The 19,461-nt window shown below is 39.0% G+C and overlaps 2 protein-coding genes across 16 annotated transcripts in view; one reads left to right on the forward strand and one right to left on the reverse strand.

Annotated features, from left to right (window-relative positions):
• Window positions 1-8,654, reverse strand: part of LOC125779126 (uncharacterized) — a 497,385-nt gene extending 488,731 nt beyond the window's left edge. Inside the window, exon 1 of the mRNA XM_049459718.1 lies at window positions 6,683-8,654. Within this exon, the coding sequence (XP_049315675.1) occupies window positions 6,683-7,022 (340 nt within the window). The 5' untranslated portion in view covers window positions 7,023-8,654. The remainder of the gene's footprint in view (window positions 1-6,682) is intronic.
• Window positions 1-19,461, forward strand: part of LOC125779099 (glutamate receptor ionotropic, kainate 2) — a 2,985,835-nt gene that overhangs the window by 1,110,349 nt on the left and 1,856,025 nt on the right. The gene's annotated exons all lie outside the window — the stretch shown is intronic.

Raw genomic sequence — 19,461 nt, forward strand, 5'->3', positions numbered from 1 at the left:
TTGGAGTAGTATTTCGTTCGGCGTTACAACCCATAGAAGCGAGGAGAGGAGCCCTTCTTGTGGCGTCCTTCTACTCACATAACTTGTTTGTGTTGCAGCGTCGTTGGATGCTATAATCTTTCTATCCTCAAACACCGATTGTATCCATCTGCACATAATGTCGTCTATGCCACCATGTGTCAGAGAATTAATGATAGCACTTACTTCTATATCATTGTAGAAGTCCTCTACGGCTAGAAATGCAACCATGGTGTATTGTTTGTAGTGTAGTGATCTTTTAATTACACTTATCACCTTATATTTATATGGATTCCAGATTTTGGCTCTAAAACTGTCATGGAAAGCTTTCCTTAGTTGAATTCTCAAATTCTTGAGCTCACTGTTCCACCAAGGAAGAGACTTTCTCTTTTTCAGAACTGTTAGCGGAGTGGATTTATTGAAAGTTGTAGTTAAAATTTTTTCTAACTTCTCTACTTCTGAACCACCAAAGTAAACAGGACTTAAAAAAAAAACAGAACGAATGTTTTTTTTTAGCAAAATCCATTCATTTTGTTCAAAATAGTCTCCTTCTGCTTCAATACAGCTTTTTGACGGTCCAAAAGTATGTCGAACGAGCCGGTATGCTGGTGCATAACGGTTTCATTTCATGGGCAAATGCATTTTTCCGAAAAGGAAGAAGTCGCACGGTGCCATATCAGGTGAATACGGGGATTGGTTAATGGTTAAAATGTGATTTTTGGTCAAATAATGGGTCACAAACGCCGAACGATGAGACGGCGATTTATCGTGCAACAAACGCCAAGTTTCACACACTTTTTGTAAGCCCAAATGTTCGGTCAAAATGCGATAAATCGATGTTTTGCAGACGTTCAATTCCATTTCCACGAATTTCAATTATGATTTCGGCTGATTTTTGATGAATTTACGCACAGTTACGATGGAATTTCCGGTGATCACGGATTTTGATTGGCCCACATGTTGATCGTCATTTATATCCTCACGACCACTTTGAAAACGTTGAAACCACTCTTGCACTCTGCTACGGGATAGGCAATCATCGCCATAAACTTGTTCCGTCAATTGAAACGTTTCGAGAAAATGTTTAGCAATTTTACAACAAAATTTAATGTTGTCTCTTTGTTTGAAGCTCATTTTCGCACTTAAAACGCAATCACTTTAATTCCAATTAATGAAATATCATGAAATTCTCACTGGACAATCGATAAAGATTCTAACGCACGTCTCGATATATAGATGGCGCCACCAGGGAGCGCTAGATTCAAAAAGTCCTATTTACTTTGGACAGTCCTTGTAGTTCCTGAGGACTACTGATACTCTTATTGCCTCCTTTTTAAAGGCGTTTTGTTGCTATACTAGTAAATTTTTTCCATGCTGTTCTAGGGTTCCGATATTTGAGAGGAGTACTGTATTTAAAATTTTCGTCATTAAAAGCGAATCGCTTGACGATACTACCTTGCTTCCCCTTTTGTTTTGTACTTTATAACTTGTATGTGAAAGTTTAGGATGGTTTATATAAACGGCAGTGAACATTTCCCAGAAGGACGGCCATTGACCATAACATCCATTATAAACTTCAGTATCACAAGCTGGTACTTTTATATTTATGCCTATATCAAGGTATTCTTTTGGTATTGTAACTACTCTGGGAGAGGGAGTAGTAGCTCTACTTGGCCTTACCAAACTTTTTTGTTCAGTTATCATTCCCTTTGTTAATACGTACTGATCGCGGCAGTTATCACACTTTGCTGTAGCCGAAGTTTTTGTGTTTTCTAGGAGTTCAGCGTCGTCAGTATCGAGTACTGTATCGTACGCTGCCATAAGGTGTGCCCATTTATTATTCTAGTATTTTCTAGTTTTATATTCAAAACTGATTCTGTGGGGGAAGCTTGAAATATTGTGCAATATCTTATAAAACTATCACTTTCAGTGATAAATCTCGATATTGTATGATCCTTTGATCTTTTGTGTTTTACACTCTGCTTTGAGTGTGTAGCTTCTGCCGATGTGCGTTGTGGTTTATCTGCATCAGCCATTTTCGGAATTTCTAATGATAGAGGCAGTTTTGGTTTAACCTCTCTTGATTTGTCAGATTGCATTAATTTGTATTGAGTTTGAAGCTTTTAGCTTAAAGTTTTGTCTAATAGGTATATGATTGAAAATTAATATTGCTATAGCAGTGTAGTTAAATCGGTTTTTGAAAGAATATAATTTAAAAATTTGATTAACAGAAATTTTTTTTAAATGTCTGATCAAAAATTATGTTTTGGTATTTATATATTTTTAATTTTTTATTTAATGTGATCAAGTTTTCTACTCGCTACCGCATAAAAAGATTTAAGTTTTTATTTATATAAAAGTTCGACAACATTTTTTTTTTTTGTAAGACTGAAATTTTTTGTGAAGTGTATCAATTTATATTAAGAACGTGAAAGAGAAATGTAATAAGTAAAATTTGTATGTATGTAAATATTTTCATATGTTTGCATTTGCATATGCTTTATATGTACCACACTTGTATGATTTTTCCTTTTGATATTGTTTTGATCGCATCCCTTGTACGAGTAGTTACGTATAATTGTTACATATGTATGTATATTTTTTGTAGCAAATACAATTTCCTACAAGTTTGTCATTTAAATTTTTTTTATAGCTCTTGTCATTTACGAGATATATACAAAAAAATGCGAAATTCGTGGAAAAATCAGGTTTAGACCCCGTACTACCTCGTCGGTGTGAGTTTCGACTTTGTGGCAATGGGCACATTTGTAGAGAATTCAATTCTGAGAAATACATATGTGTCTAAAGTCAAAGCTATGCCATAAAATGCCTCTGAGCTATAGAAATTTAAAGAAAAAAAACCACGATTGTCGTGTATTTTCAATGGAATGCCTATTACATGCCTTGGTCCAGTCCTTAATGTTAATATTAAAGGCTCAAATTTTCAAGGAATTTTGTTTAGTGTATTTCCAAGGAAATTTCATTCCGGGATTTAGAAAAATTAATTGTTAAAAAAACACCCTACTGTACATGTATTAAATAGGGTGTAAAAGAATTTGCAAATTTGGAAGAATATGCTCATGTGTATGTATGTTTTAATTATATATGTATTTATTTGGTTTTCTTTTTGTTTTGTATCGTCCGCTTTTGCTTAGGTTTTGAGCTATCCTGCTTGTTCCTTTTTTTGTTTTTAGCCCAAGGGGTATCGCAGAAAATATTGCAAGTATGTAATTCTTGACTTAGTAAATTTTTTTTTGAAATTTTATAACGGTGGGTCTAAAGACCCAAGCTGAGCAAATCGGCAGGTACTGTACTTTTTGCAGTTATAATTTTTTTTTTACATATACAAGTTAAAAAACTTGTACTTAGTTTAAAAAAAAAAATATTTTTCGGGAACGATGCTCCTTTATTGAATTACGCTTAAGAACTAAAGTTTACAATTAATTACACTTAACTCTAGACCTATGTATGTTTGCTGCTGCAACGGGTATGGAGTTTGCTGACACTGCGCTTCTCACAGGTTGCCACTACACGTGTCGCACTCTCATCGATTTAGCTGGTGTCGTATTATATTGCTTTGTATCATATGAAATTAATGCATAATATGATACTTTTTAAATATATGGGCTGCTAACTAGTCTCCCCTTGAAATTCAAACGTGCTCGTTTGAATCTTTAGGTGTATTGAAAATTTGGTTGAATCCTTCTATTGCTGATTGTGACAGTTTATTGGGTTCATCTTCTTTTTGTTTCATTAAAAGATTCTTCCCGAAAATTAAGGCGATGACTAATAAAATGACGATTGGAGTGATGCTGGTTCCATGTTTGAATCTATTTGCTGCTTCTAACAGACTTACTTCTTTTGTATTGTTGAAGTTAAGCTGTTTCAGCATCTCCAGCGAGAGGAATTCTTCCATATTGAGTGGCACAAATGACGGTTGTAGGGTGGCTGGTAATGGTTTACTTGCTGTTCTTTATTCGTTGTCGAATTTTTTCCCGTTGATAACAATGGTTACATTGATATACAAAATGACGAGTGTCTCGTTTAAAAATGTACATTCGTTGTTTACTGAGATTTCTGCCTTGTACCTATTTAGTAGTATTATTCCGGGTCCCATTTCCTCTCTAGTTGGGATAAGATGGTTGTTGACCACCGTGCAGTTTGGCAAACCTTCTTCTTCTTTACTGGCGTAGACACCGCTTACGCGATTATAGCCGAGTCAACAACAGCGCGCCAGTCGTTTCTTCTCTTCGCTACGTGGCGCCAATTAGATATTCCAAGCGAAGCCAGGTCCTTCTCCACTTGGTCCTTCCAACGGAGTGGAGGTCTTCCTCTTCCTCTACTTCCCCCGGCGGGTACAGCGTCGAATACTTTCAGAGCTGGAGTGTTTTCGTCCATTCGGACAACATGACCTAGCCAGCGTAGCCGCTGTCTTTTAATTCGCTGAACTATGTCAATGTCGTCGTATATCTCGTACAGCTCATCGTTCCATCGAATGCGATATTCGCCGTGGCCAACGCGCGAAGGACCATAAATCTTTCGCAGAATTTTTCTCTCGAAAACTCGCAACGTCGACTCATCAGATGTTGTCATCGTCCAAGCCTCTGTACCATATAACAGGACGGGTATTATGAGTGACTTATAGAGTTTGGTTTTTGTTCGTCGAGAGAGGACTTTGCTTCTCAATTGCCTACTTAGTCCGAAGTAGCACCTGTTGGCAAGAGTTATCCTGCGTTGGATTTCAAAGCTGACATTGTTGGTGGTGTTTACGCTAATTCCAAGATAGACGAAATTATCTACAACTTCAAAGTTATGACTGTCAACAGTGACGTGAGTGCCAAGTCGCGAGTGCGACGACTGTTTGTTTGATGACAGGAGATATTTCGTTTTGCCCTCGTTCACTGCCAGACCCATTTGCGTTGCTTCCTTGTTCAGTCTGGAGAAAGCAGAACTAACAGCGCGGGTGTTGAGACCGATGATATCAATATCATCGGCATACGCCAGCAGCTGTACACTCTTATAAAAGATTGTACCTGCTCGATTCAGTTCTGCAGCTCTAATAATTTTCTCCAGCAGCAGATTGAAGAAATCGCACGATAGGGAGTCGCCTTGTCTGAAACCTCGTTTGGTATCGAACGGCTCGGAGAGGTCCTTCCCGATCCTGACAGAGCTTTTGGTCCCGCTCAATGTCAGTTTACACAGCCGTATTAGTTTTGCGGGGATACCAAATTCAGACATTGCGGCATAAAGGCAGCTCCTTTTCGTACTGTCGAAAGCAGCTTTAAAATCGACGAAGAGGTGATGTGTGTCGATTCTCCTTTCACGGGTCTTTTCCAAGATTTGGCGCATGGTGAATATCTGGTCGGTTGTTGATTTACCAGGTCTGAAGCCACACTGATAAGGTCCAATCAGTTTGTTGACGGTGGGCTTTAATCTTTCACACAATACGCTCGATAGAACCTTATACGCGATATTAAGGAGGCTAATCCCACGGTAGTTGGCGCAGATTGTGGGGTCTCCTTTTCTAAGGATTGGGCATAGCACACTTAAATTCCAATCGTTGGGCATGCTTTCGTCCGACCATATTTTACAAAGAAGCTGATGCATGCTCCTTATCAGTTCTTCGCCGCCGTGTTTGAATAGCTCGGCTGGCAATCCATCCGCCCCCGCCGCTTTGTTGTTCTTCAGGAGGGTAATTGCTATTCGAACTTCTTCTTGGTCGGGCAATGGAACGTCTTTTCCATCGTCATCGATTGGGGAATCGGGTCGTCTTCTCCTGGCGTTGTGTGTTCACTGCCATTCAGCAGGCTGGAGAAGTGTTCCCTCCATAATTTAAGTATGCTCTGGGCATCGGTGACTAGATCACCTTGGGGGGTTCTACATGAGTATGCTCCGGTCTTGAAACCTTCTGTAAGCCGCCGCATCTTTTGGTAGAATTTTCGAGCATTACCCCTGTCGGCCAGCTTATCAAGCTCTTCGTACTCACGCATTTCGGCCTCTTTCTTTTTCTGTCTACAAATGCGTCTCGCTTCCCTCTTCAACTCTCGGTATCTATTCCATCCCGCACGTGTTGTGGTCGATCGTAACGTTGCGAGGTAGGCAGCCTGTTTTTTCTCCGCTGCGACACGGCACTCCTCGTCGTACCAGCTGTTCTTTTGCACCTTCCGAAAACCAATGGTTTTGGTTGCAGCTGTACGTAAGGAGTTTGAAATGCCGTCCCACAGTTCCCTTATACCGAGTTGTTGACGAGTGCTCTCAGAGAGCAGGAGTGCAAGCCGAGTAGAAAATCGCTCGGCTGTCTGTTGTGATTGCAGCTTCTCGACGTCGAACCTTCCTTGTGTTTGTTGGCGTGCGTTTTTTGCTGCACAGAGGCGGGTGCGAATCTTAGCTGCAACAAGATAGTGGTCCGAGTCGATGTTAGGACCTCGGAGCGCACGCACATCTAAAACACTGGAGACGTGTCTTCCGTCTATCACAACATGATCGATCTGGTTGGTAGTTTTTCGATCCGGAGACAGCCAGGTAGCTTGATGAATCTTCTTATGCTGGAATCTAGTACTACAGATAACCATATTTCGGGCCCCGGCGAAGTCGATCAGCCTCAACCCATTTGGGGATGTTTCCTCGTGGAGGCTGAATTTACCGACCGTAGTGCCAAAGATACCTTCTTTGCCCACCCTGGCGTTGAAGTCGCCAAGCACGATTTTGACATCGTGGCGGGGGCAGCTCTCATAAGCGAGCTCCAAGCGCTCATAAAAGTCATCTTTGGTCACATCGTCCTTCTCTTCCGTCGGGGCGTGGGCGCAAATCAGCGATATGTTGAAGAACCTCGCTTTGATGCGGATTGTGGCTAGACGTTCATTCACCGGAGTGAATGATAGTACTCGGCGACGGAGTCTCTCTCCCACCACAAATCCAACACCAAACTTGCGCTCCTTTATATGGCCACTGTAGTAAATGCCACAAGGACCTACTCGTCTTTGTCCTTGTCCCGTCCATCGCATTTCTTGGACGGCGGTGATGTCAGCCTTTATTTTGACGAGGACATCAACCAGCTGGGCAGCGGCACCTTCCCAATTAAGGGACCGGACATTCCAGGTGCATGCCCTCAATTCGTAGTCCTTATTTCGTTTTCCATGGTCGTCATCAAAAGGGGGGGTCTCTCATCCGAGGCTGGTTGTTGCTATTCGCTGGGGTTGTTTTTTTACGTGGCGGGTCCCAAACCCAGCGCACAACCCTATGTAGGGGATATTTCGCCTTCTCACGTTAGCTCGCCTTCAAACGGATGTTCTAAGGCTACCCAGAGGATACTTGGTCAAAGACCGGAAATCGTAAGCTGCTTGAGTCATATGTAAAAGAATCGTTTCTGGCCACTCCCAAGTGAATGGCGATCAGAGAACTTTCCTCACTTGCGTGAACTTCTACATATGACTCCATCCTCCCACTGCAAACCACTTTTTCAAATATTATTTATACATGTATCATTACTTAAATCAACTAAATCATAACTTAAGCAATATGTAGGGAATTACATAATTTTTTAATAAATAATAAAATAATGTTCTATCCCATAAATTCCCTTTTCGCAGTTTAAAATTACATTGAAATTGATTTTATTGATTCTCCCGTTATTTTTTACTGCTCTAATATTTAAAGTTTTACAATTTTGGTTATCTACGGTTGGGAGGCTCACAATATACATAAATTATAATTCTTCCATTAGTTGCAATTTTAGTTTCGGAAAATTCGAGTGCTTCGTCTAGATTTACATAGGGAATATTATTATTGTCTATTACTTGTTTCACTATATTTATTTCCTTGTTTGATAAAATAAAAGAATTCATTATGTTGGCTGTTCAAAATTGAACATGTTCGTTGCTGCCAAAGCACGGACAACAATATTATATTTAAACCTTTTATATATTATGTTAAATAAGATAAGAAATAATCTTACTATTGATACAGTCCACTAATATTAGATATTTATGTATACATATACATAAACATACTTAAAATGCATTGTCATGCAAAACAATAGCATTCAATAGACAATAACACAAATATTACTAAGGATAAGATGTTTACATATGATAACCCATGGGTTCTTAGAATACATTTTAACAACTGTTTGTAAATGTACTTACATTAAAACAAACCCAAGGTCACACAACATATGCACTTGAAAACAATACCCTACCAGGTAGCATAAACAATGTACTACATATATATGAACACACACACATACACATATATTAAGTTATTTAGGATACTTTGAAAAATAGTATATAAGGTTTCCAGAGTTATAAATAAAATCAGAATGAATATATTCTCCCTCAATGTAAGACTTTCAATTCCCCCCACCAGCGGTAAGGATTGTTAGAAGCTATATTGAGGTATTAACATTGGCTTTTGCCCAATGTATTGCGTATGCAATATTTAAAATTTCTTCCTTAATTATTTCTATTTTGTATTTTAGCTGTAAAAATGCTGCAATTTCTAAACTTTTTTCATTTTGAATGGTTTTAATTGTATTATTTGTAATATTGGGTTGTCAAAAAAGTCTTGCGGTATTTTTATTGAATCAATTCGTGTGGCACCCATACATCGAGCTTCTTAGTGACTCCAAGCTTCTTCAAATGGTTTATAACGGTTTGACGACTACTATGCCGGTCTATTTCGACCAATTCAGCGATTTTATCGCAATTTTCGAATACAGGACTTCCGGAGCGTGGCGCATCTTCGACCACCTCTACACCAGAACGAAAACATTGAAACCATCGTTGTGCGGTGGAAAGTGAAACTGTATCGGGTCCATAAACTGCACAAATTTTATTGGCGGCTTGATTTGCATTTTTGCCTTTATCGTAGTAGTATTGTAAAATATGCCGTATTTTCTCTTTATTTTGCTCCATGTTTGCGACGCTATAACTCACGACCGACTTAAAAGAAACGACAATCAAACACGTGTTAGCGCGTGAAATGAAGTTTCCAAAAAGGTATACATGACCCGATGCGACGAATAAAACTAGAACTACGCGCTTTCAGCGCCAACTAGCGAAAATACCGCAAGACTTTTTGACAACCCCATATTTATGATCTCGCTAATTTTGCCTATTGTAAGTTTGTTGATTAATACCTGACTATTGTTATTTTGTATGACTTTATTTATTTTATTTGAAATTACTTCGGTCTGGACTTCCTGCATTCCATTTCCATGCGCTACTCAGGAAATTTATTGATCTTTTTATTTTTTACTCTACTTTTAGATTGTTAAGTTGGGCTCTTATATGTGTTATTAAATGAAATATGAAGGAGTAGTTCGGGTTTTTGCGGATAGGTGGAAGGATTTGAAGGATGGGTGGTTTGCCCATAATCTAACCTCATTTGGTTTAGTTGTTTAATTAATTCTGCAGCTGTGGTCGGCATTATATTAAGCTTTTTATTTTTATGTCAATTAATTAAATTTCTTTTTCTTTGTAAAACACTTTCTTTAATACTATTAGAATTTTTTTGTAAAAGCTTACATAAATTTAAGACTATTTTCCCTCTCTTTTTTATCAAATAATTAAACTTCTTATTTTTTGTAATAATAATATTTTGTTTAATAATATTAAATGTTTTGTAAAATTTTACAGTAGTTTAAGACCTTTGTTTTTCTCTCTTTTTGTATCAAATAATTAAATTCCTTTAATTTAAATTTATTTTCTTTTAGTTTAAGAGCATTTTTTGATTCTCTCTTTTTGGGTTGAAAATTTTAATTTCGTATTCTTTGTAATAACAATATTCTTTATAATATTATAAAATATTTTACATAAGCTTACATTAGTGCTTTCCAGCTTTCCATACTTTTTTTTATCCTTCCGGGGTTGTCTTTTTCTCTGCTGGTACTGGCGTTCCTCGACGTTTCCAAATCCCACGTATTACGATGTAGCCGCTCGTCAGCACAGTATTTTTACAGTACTTTTTTATTTTCAGGCTGCTTTATTGCGCTTCGCGTTTCGCGTTGGTGTATTTTGTTTTTTTTTTATTTAATTTCACAATTACTACCGTTCGCCACTCTCGTAGCCTTACTTTTTTATTTTCTGGCTGTTAACTACATACTTTCGCGGGCTGGTCCCTGCTCGGACGCCAGTTTGAAAACTTTTACTTAGGTTAGGTTAGGTTAGATGGCTAATCAAGAGATCGCACATGGACTAATAGAAGTAGTTCTTTGTGAAGCCATTGAAAAACGAACTCCCGTGTTCGGACTTAGATATCAGCAAACCGTTTAGTATCCAATACAAATTTGCAGAGGCGCTTAATTTCTATGCCCGCCAGGTCGGCGGGTATTCTGAAGCCATGTGCCCCAAGTGTCTAAGTCTTGACCTCCCAAAAGCAGGGCAATCAAGAAGGAAGTGCTGGCTAGTTTCTACTGCATCTTCTTCCAAGAAACTTCTGCATGCGGCGTCCGGTAAGATTCCCAGTCTTACAGCATGTATGCCAATAGGGCAGTGGCCTGTCAGGAGCCCCATCATTAATGAAAGGCTAGCCTTACTGAGGGCAAAAAGATCACCAGATCTTCTGCGATCTATCTTGGGCCAAAAGGTCTTTGCGACCGCACAGGTACCAATGCCGGACCATCGCTGACCGAGCAGTCGCGAGGCCCAGCCATCCAGTAGTAGAGAACAGGAGGATGCAGGAGCACCTACCCGTTCCCATTCTACCTAGGGTGCCATTCATTGCCAGCTCATCAGCCTTGCAGTTACCTACGATTCCGCACTGTCAATGCGTTCAAGGCTAGTATCGCCGCTCTGCTATCTGAGTGAATGGTCACTTCCCTGAAGGTAGACAATCTTTTGAGCAGCATGTCTGCTGCTACCTTGATGGCTGCAACCTCAGCCTGGAAAACGCTGCAATAGTCGGGAAGTCTGAAGCTGGATTTTATGGAGAGCTGCCGACTGTAGACCCCTCCATCGACCTTACCCCCTAAGCTTCGACCCCTCCGTAAAGAAGCTTACTGCCCCTCTCCTCCAGCGACTTCTTCCCTGCCAAACCTCCCTCGTCGGTATCAGTGCAGAGAAGGAGCCACCGGAGTTCGATATAGCGAATCCATGATCCGGTATGAAGTCAAAGCTTGTGAGGATATCCGAGTGTTCAGATGCACGCCTCTTTAGGAACTCAGACTCCCTGAGCCTAATAGCCACCTTTGCGGCCATACACCTTCCGGCAATATCCATCGGCGTTCTGTTCAGGATTGCATTAAGTGCGATGGTTGGGGTGGACCTTACTGCATCGCATATGCTGATGAGCGCAGCTCGTTGAACGCTCTCAAGTTTCTTTGCAAATGTGGTCTTCTGCAAAGCCCTCCACCACATGAAGACTCCATAGAACATTATGGGCTTGGCTATGGTGTCATAGAGCCAGAGTACCACCTTCGGTGAGAAGCCCCACCTCTTGCCAATAGCTCCTCTACAGAAATATAAGGCAATCGATGCCTTTTTGGCTCTTTCCTCGATATTCGGCTTCCATGAAAGCTTCTTATCCAGGATGAGCCCTAAATACTTCACTGTATCCGCCGGTTGCAAGCGGATACCTCCCAATAGCGGTAACGGCGCCTCCGGAATCTTGTACCTTCTACTAAATAAAACCATTTCTGTTTTATTTGGATTGATGGCAAGTCCACTTTCGAACGCCCATTTTGTTACAATGCTGAGATATCCCTGCGTCAATTCATACACGGTGCTTAGAAACTTTCCTTTCACCATAAGTGCTACATCGTCTGCATAGGCAATCACCTGACAGCCAAGATCCTCTAGCTTTTTGAGAAGGACGTTAACGACTAGGATCCATAGAAGAGGAGAAAGAACCCCCCCTTTCGGGGTTCCCCTGCTCACACTCCGCCGTGCGCTCGCGCTGTCCCATTCTGCTTCGACCCCTCTGTCCCACTGGAGACTGCAAATGAGGTGCTTGAGGTTCGATTCAACCCCAAGACCGTCTAGTGCAGTTACGACTGCCTCTGGCAGGACATTGTTGAAAGCTCCCTCAATATCAAGGAAGGTCCCAACCGCGAAGTCCTTACCCTCAATTGCTCCCTCAAGCCACGACACGATAGTGTGCAAGGCAGTATCCACTGACCTTCCTTTACGATACGCATGTTGCGCTCCTGATAGATAGTCCCTCGGAATGCGCCTCCTTAGATACCAGTCCATCAGTCTCTCCAAAGTCTTTAGTAAAAACGAGGAGAGACTGATGGGCCAGAAATCCTTGGCCGTGACGTGGGAGCCCCTGCCAGCCTTCGAGATGATCGTAAACCTGACTCGTCTCCAGGCCCCCGGGATGTAACCAAATCTGATGCAGTTCGCATAGATCGGTGCCAACCAGTTGCATGACACCTTAACAGCCTGTTGCAGCTGCGCTGGTATGATGCCGTCCGGACCCGGGGACTTGAACGGTTTGAACGAATTTATCGCCCAAGCCAAGTGACGCTCCTCCAGAAAGCCGACAAAGGCCGTGCGATCATCATTCAACGCTCCGAGAGATACCTCCGTGGGGGACGTGTTACTAGGAAAGTGAGCATCAAGGAGCATCTGTAGTGTCCTTTCACTGCTCAGCGCCCAATTCTCATTTACATCCTTAAAGTACCCCAGGGACACAGGGTTTTTCGCGAGAATTCGCCTGAATCTAGAGGACTCGTGAAAGCCCTCCACTTTTTCGCTGAAGCTCTTCCACGAGATCCTCTTAGCCCTTCTTAGCTCGGACTTGTATATCGAAAGTCCTGTTTTATACAGGACCCAATCATCGGGTAGCCCACTCCTATGGGCCTTGTTGAATAAGCTTCTACAGGACGCCTTAATTTCCGAGAGCTCCAAAGTCCACCATTGAGGTTTACCTCTACCCTTCGGTGTTTTCAATGGACAGGAGCTCTCCAGTGCAGTGTTGCACACCGAGCTGAATGCTTCGACCCACCCATCCACCACATCGGCGGTGGCCAGCCCCCCCGGTGCGCGTGGAAGAGTTTGCCGAAGCCTTCTGCGGTAACCTTCCCAGTTCGTGTTTCGGGGATTTCTGAAAGATTTCCTAGGAGGACCTTCTCCGTCAAAACTAAGCCCGATATATCTATGATCAGAAAAGGAGTGGTCATCGAGAACCCTCCAGTTCGAGATCAGCGGAGCAATCCTGTGTGAGGCTAGGCTGAGGTCGAGAACCTCCTCCCTGCCTGCGGTCACAAAAGTAGGAGAATTTCCCCTATTGCAGATGCAAAGATTTTCGCTAACAATAAAATCAAAAAGCGACTCACCTCTAGTGTTGGTATCCGAGCTCCCCCCGAGCAAATATCACGTGTTGGCGTTCGAGCCGCTGTTGACATCAGCACCATTCCGGGACGCTTCATCCAAGGTCCCCCTTAGTAATGCGGGAGGTGGCTCCACCTCATCGTCGTGAGGCATATACTCAGCGACTAGCCAGATATTCCGGATGTCGCACTCTAGTTTTGCTGTAACTACGTCAGCGTTGCTGAAATTAGGTAAAAGAACTACCGTTAGTTCGTTTCTGACCAGCATACATCCTCTATTTCTACCTGCATCCTTGGCCGCCAGTAGCTTGTGGCTCTTCGTCCTTAGTCCCGATATTCCGTTGCCAGTTAGTCACAGTTCTTGGATCAGGACCACATCGGCTTCGTCTTGCTCCAGACGAAGCAGTAGATTGGCGGAGGCCGCCTTTGCGTGATGGAGGTTAATCTGGAGGAATCTCATCCTTCAGACTATCCTCTAGAAGCGCCAGTTCAGCGCTTAGGTCATGGCCGACCCTCACCTCCTCAAACAATTGTTCGAGGCTGAAAACGGAGTCGCCGATCGACAATCCGCCTCCAGTACTCGCCACGTCCGAAAGATTTTGGTCGTTTTCCCTGGTCGCTTGACCATCGCTAACGCCTTCTGCCTTCTCCCCCGCATCTGCAGCTTGAGCGCCATCAGCCCTGGCATCCGTTGGGAGCACCTTCAGTACTACCATTTCGAACCCATAGCTGATGGCTCCCTTGGTTTTGCTGAGAGGACCGATGGACTTAAGCATTATCAGCGCTTGCTTAGTTTATACAAAAAAATATTTTTCGGGAGCTATGCTCCTTTATTAAATTCCGCTTAAGAACTAAAATTTACAATTAATTACACTTAACTCTAGACCTATGTTTGCCGCTGCAACGGATATGGAGTTTGCCGACACTGCGCTTCCCACAGGTTGCCACTACACGTGTCGCACTCTCAGCGATTTAGCTGGTGTCGTTTATACTGCTTTGTATCATATGATGTTAATGCATCATATGATACTTTTTAAATGCTAACTTACAAATGTATATCGAACTGTTAAGAGCAGTTAACGGTGTCCCGAAATACCGTCGAAACTGTAAGCTCAACATATGTACATATATGTATGTGTGCATAAAAATTAAATTTATATATTTTGTATATATCAAATTATATGTGGAACGGACTCACTTTATTTTCCGGCAAGGTTTTTGGGTAATTCTACCTATATCCTTTTTCGTTTCTTTTCCTATTAATGAATGTATGTCCTGCGCTGTTATTTATTTTTTTACTTAGGTGCCTTTCGGAAAGGCTCGAAGGATCATTTGTTCACGTATGACACTGGTATAATTATGGAAAATGAAAACGCACTGATCTGAATTATAATGCAAACACTCTGTATACAATTTTAGTTTAATCTGTTTAAAGCAACTTTATTTTTTTTGGTTTTCCGCGAAACACACTGCGGGACACTGCTGGCGGATTCGGGGCTTTAGGTTACTCCGTCACTTTGGCGGTTTAACAAAAAAGAAAGTGCGGTTGAAGAAAAGAAAAAATGCTATAGAACGTCTTTATTTCACGGATGAAACAATAAGAAGTTCGGATCTATCTCTTTTGATAGTTTGGGTGGTGAATTCGTGGATTGATCCGTTGGTGATGGTGTGGCGGGTTGTATGATGATGTATAGTATGAGCGATGTTGTGTGCCGTGTTGCCTGGTGTGTAGTGGTGTGTGTTGCTTGTTGTATAAGCCCAATGAACATTTTTGTTGATTCTCAAATTGAGATGCGTTTGAGAATCAACCTCAATTTCAAGCTCAAACGTTTGTTCTCTAAGCCATTTCAATTTGAAAACAAAGCCATTCTCAAACAAAAAGGCACATTTTTAATATGAAATCTTCCTTTGTTCTCAATTTGAGAATGTCAAAATCTCAAACATTTTCTCAAATATGAAATGAGAGGAATGGAACGAATTCCAATTACATTAATTGAAGTTGCCACTGATTTAAAAATTAAAACTGGTTGAAATTAAGTTTTGAAATTTATTTTTATTTATATAAGAATTCATAGAGGTATATTGTACGCAGTACACATACATATAAAAAATAAATTTTATTAAACAATAAATAACATGGTAGCGTAACAAAAATTCATTTTTTAATTTAAATTAACGAAAATAATGTACATTTTTAGGATAAGGAAACAAACGAAAAAGTTAATTTCAATGCAAAACTTAAGAATAATCCAATTACAACTTACAAAATTAAATTTAAAATTGTCGCTCAATAATATAAGAACTAATTAATCTACGATTACCGTTGACATATTCTTTTTGTTTTCGTATTCAGTTCTTTTTTTTATTCTGTTGCTGGCGTGTTGGAAAAAATTCAATGTAGTCCGCTCGAATTTCATATCCGTGGCAGCGGTAGGGAATTTTTGATGGTATCCCTCTATAATAGAAAAAAATTACAAATAAGAATAAAGCAATACAATAAATATTACGCCTTAATGCTGTCGTCACACTAAGTGCTCTTGCCGGTTTTTTTGTCTTCGTTCCTTTCCAGGAGTATATCTGGGCAACATCGTCCGTGAAAACTTTTCGCCAAGCCATTTTAACAAATTTGTTTGAATTGGATGCTATTATCATTTGCAGTTCAGCCACCTATAAAAATATATAGACAAATTATTGATATAATAATATAAATGAGAATTTACCAAATCGTTAAATTTTGTTTCGGAAGATAGAATTTTGTCTTCAAAAGTAGCGAAATCATGCGCTTCTGCAAAAGGTTTTTGTGGCAAAATTTTTTTTCTTTTTTTGTAGCATTATGTGAGGTCGATTTAACTTCTTCCAATACTCTCTTCAGAAGCTTTTGAGTTGTATGATGTTCTGAAATTATCATATGCATATATACAATAACTATATAAGTATATGTATTAGGGTGATTCAAAAAAATTTTTTCTTTTTTTTAATTGGAACTCGCAAAAATAGGTTCCTAGACACCTCTAAGAAAGCCTCTCCAAATATGAGTTTTTAATTGTAACGGGAAGGTCCTGCGCCTAACGGTTTTCTATTTTTTCTTATTATCAGATAGAAAAATTTATATCTCGCTTCCAACTACTTGAAAAAATATCTTGTTAATTAGGTTTTGTAAGAAATTGAATACTCTAAAATATGGTCTCGTATGATTTTTTCGTAAACCCAACCCTTTAAAAGATATTAACAGTTAAAGTTTGATTATTTTTGGGAACATTTTGAATTTCTTATAAATTTCATAACTCAATGAAAAAAAATTATTATGAATAGGTTTTTGGAGAGGATTTCTTAGAGGTGTCTAGGAACCTATTTTTCAGAGTACCAAACGAAAAAAAAAATTTTTTTTCTTTGATCCACCCTAATATGCATTGATGTTTGACGATGAATATCTCGTAAACGCTTAACTTAATCGAAAAATCATAGTAGACCATTTTTATAGAGCAGTAAATTTCCTACAAAACTATGTGTTTCATCATTCATAATAATTTTTTTTCATTGAGTTATAAAATTAATAAGAAATAAAGAATTTTTCCAAAAATAGTCAAATTTCAACCGTTAATATCTTTTAAACGGTTGGGTTTACGAAAAAATCATAAGAGACCATATTTTAGAGTATTCAATTTCCTACAAAACCTAATTAACAAGATATTTTTTCAAGTAGTTGGAAGCGAGATATAAATTTTTCTATCTGATAATAAGAAAAAATAGAAAACCGTTAGGCGGAGGACCTTCCCGTTACAATTAAAAACTCATATTTGGAGAGGTTTTCTTAGAGGTGTCTAAGAACCTATTTTTGCGAGTACCAATTGAAAAAAAAAAAAAAAAAAAATTTTGAATCACCCTAATATGTATGTACCTTTTAACAAATCTTCTACCTTCTTATCCAAACTATCCAGTTTGCTACTTAAGTCGTCAAAATCTACGATTTAATTAAAATGTTAGAACCACTTCAAAAAAACGATATTGTATTAACTACTTACTTGATTTAGTGGTTTGCTCACATCCAATCGATATAAACGAGCTATTGAAATCCATCTAATTGTGAATAAGAGGAATAAATACATATTGACTACATTCAAAATTACTAAGCAAGATCATTTTTTGTGATATTTCTTCCGCTAAATGCTGATAGACGCAACTTGAAAATTGTAAAGCAGAGCAATATCTTATATAAAAGTTTGATGATTTTATTGGTGTAATAAAGAATTCATTCAAATTGATAACTTCCACGGATGTAATTTTTTATACACCATTTTCCTATGAAAAATTTATGACTTTAAAAATCTTATTTTTTATGCTGTAAAAATTATCTGTCATTTTTAAGGATAAATAAAATGAATTTGTATTTATTGATTTCATTGGCTGATTTTGCTTTACATTTGCAACCTCAAAATTATCATTACTGAACAAACTTTCCTCAACTAAACGATTATAAATTTGGGCAGCAATATGAGTTTTACTATTACATTTACGTTTAAGCTTGGACAAAAAGTTCTCGAACTTAAATGCGGTAATAGATTCTAATCCTTCATAATTTAATGCATCAGAATGTAAATGAGTAAGACAGTGGAAGTTAAAAGTTAAGAATGAATCGTCATAAAGTCTAGAAATGTTTTTGACGAATTCACTTAAAAGAATTCTCGCACACTCATTATTTTTGATGCAAGAGGTTTCATTTAAAAAAATTCGCCTACCCAACTAAGTAGCAAAAAGTGATTGTACCTTTCAGCGTCTAAAATATCAGCTAGTAAAACAATTCCGGTATATAATAGAAACTGCCTTAGTTCTGTAGCCTTAAACCTCTCAATTTCATGTAGGGTACGTGGATGTCGAGCAAATTCTTTGGGAACCTGATTACTTAAAAAGAGTATTTTAGAATTTAATGAATTAATTTGGGCTGGTTTTAAAGAATATAATTTTTTTTTGTGCCTAATCCAGCCAAGAAGTAAGCTTTTCATGACACCTAAACACACCACATGCATATAGTCATATGGAAATGACTTCACAATGTCGATTGGTAACTTTTCAATAGCTGTTTGGTCCAATATTTTATGATGATTTACATTACTTCGTGAGCAAAAATCTGCATCTGTTCTATTAGGATAGATATCACTACGGAAAATTATCCGATGTCCAAGAGATTCGCCTTTTTGAGTGCATTTTATGCAACAAAAAAAGCCAGTGTGTCCTTTAACACCCAATACATAGGATCTTGCTGGGGCATCACAAATAAAAGACCGGCAATAAATTGAAAAATGTTTACCATTGAAGTTTAAACCATGTTCTAATAAGTACAACAACTCATCCACAAATCGTTGCAAGAAGATGTTCGGGCAGAGTGCCTTACTATTTCCGCAATATGTTCCCACAACCATGACAACTGGTTCCCCTTTTACATTTATTAAAATAGGCCAAGCTTGCAAATTAGAACTGGAAGGCCATCAATATTAATGTTGAGGTGAATTTCGGTGGAATCAAATGATTTCCTCAATAAAAAATCTGTCAGGGAGTCTTCTATGCCGTAGTGAATATACTCTACTGTTCCCATTTTCTCTATGGGTGGAATCTTAGGAGTACACTTTAAAGTTCGTGCATCCTTTGGAATATCTCTAATATATTTTTGTAGAATTCCTAACAGACTACTAGTTGCAACGGTGGAAATATCAAATTTGACCGCCCACTCCGCTAGCTCTTTCCTAACTGAAGTGTTTGTCACGTTTAGGTTGGATTCCTCATATACGGAATCTTCACTTTCTATATCACTAAACTCATATTCCACCCTATTGGAAGTAGAAGGACTATCCTCCATAGCCGCATCTACACCTGGGATCTCCGGGCTTTTATTTTTCCCTACTCCATCACTATCTGTGAGCAAGTCAAATATCTGCCTCACTTCACTTTTTATTTTCTTTGTAGTATGCATTTTCTGTTCGAAATATCACAATTATAACAAATATTTATAATATTATACTTCCTTTCACTTTTATTCTTCAAAAGTGCTGCACATCACGATTACGTTTTTTTAATTATGAATACTTTTTGACAGATGATTGATTGATTATTGAACGGAATGAAACGGCTTGCCATATATTTGAGAAAATGATTTTTATCAAATTGTAAAACGATGGAAA

Source organism: Bactrocera dorsalis, chromosome 6 (genome assembly GCF_023373825.1).
Source record: "Bactrocera dorsalis isolate Fly_Bdor chromosome 6, ASM2337382v1, whole genome shotgun sequence".
Taxonomy (NCBI): Eukaryota; Metazoa; Arthropoda; class Insecta; order Diptera; family Tephritidae; genus Bactrocera; species Bactrocera dorsalis.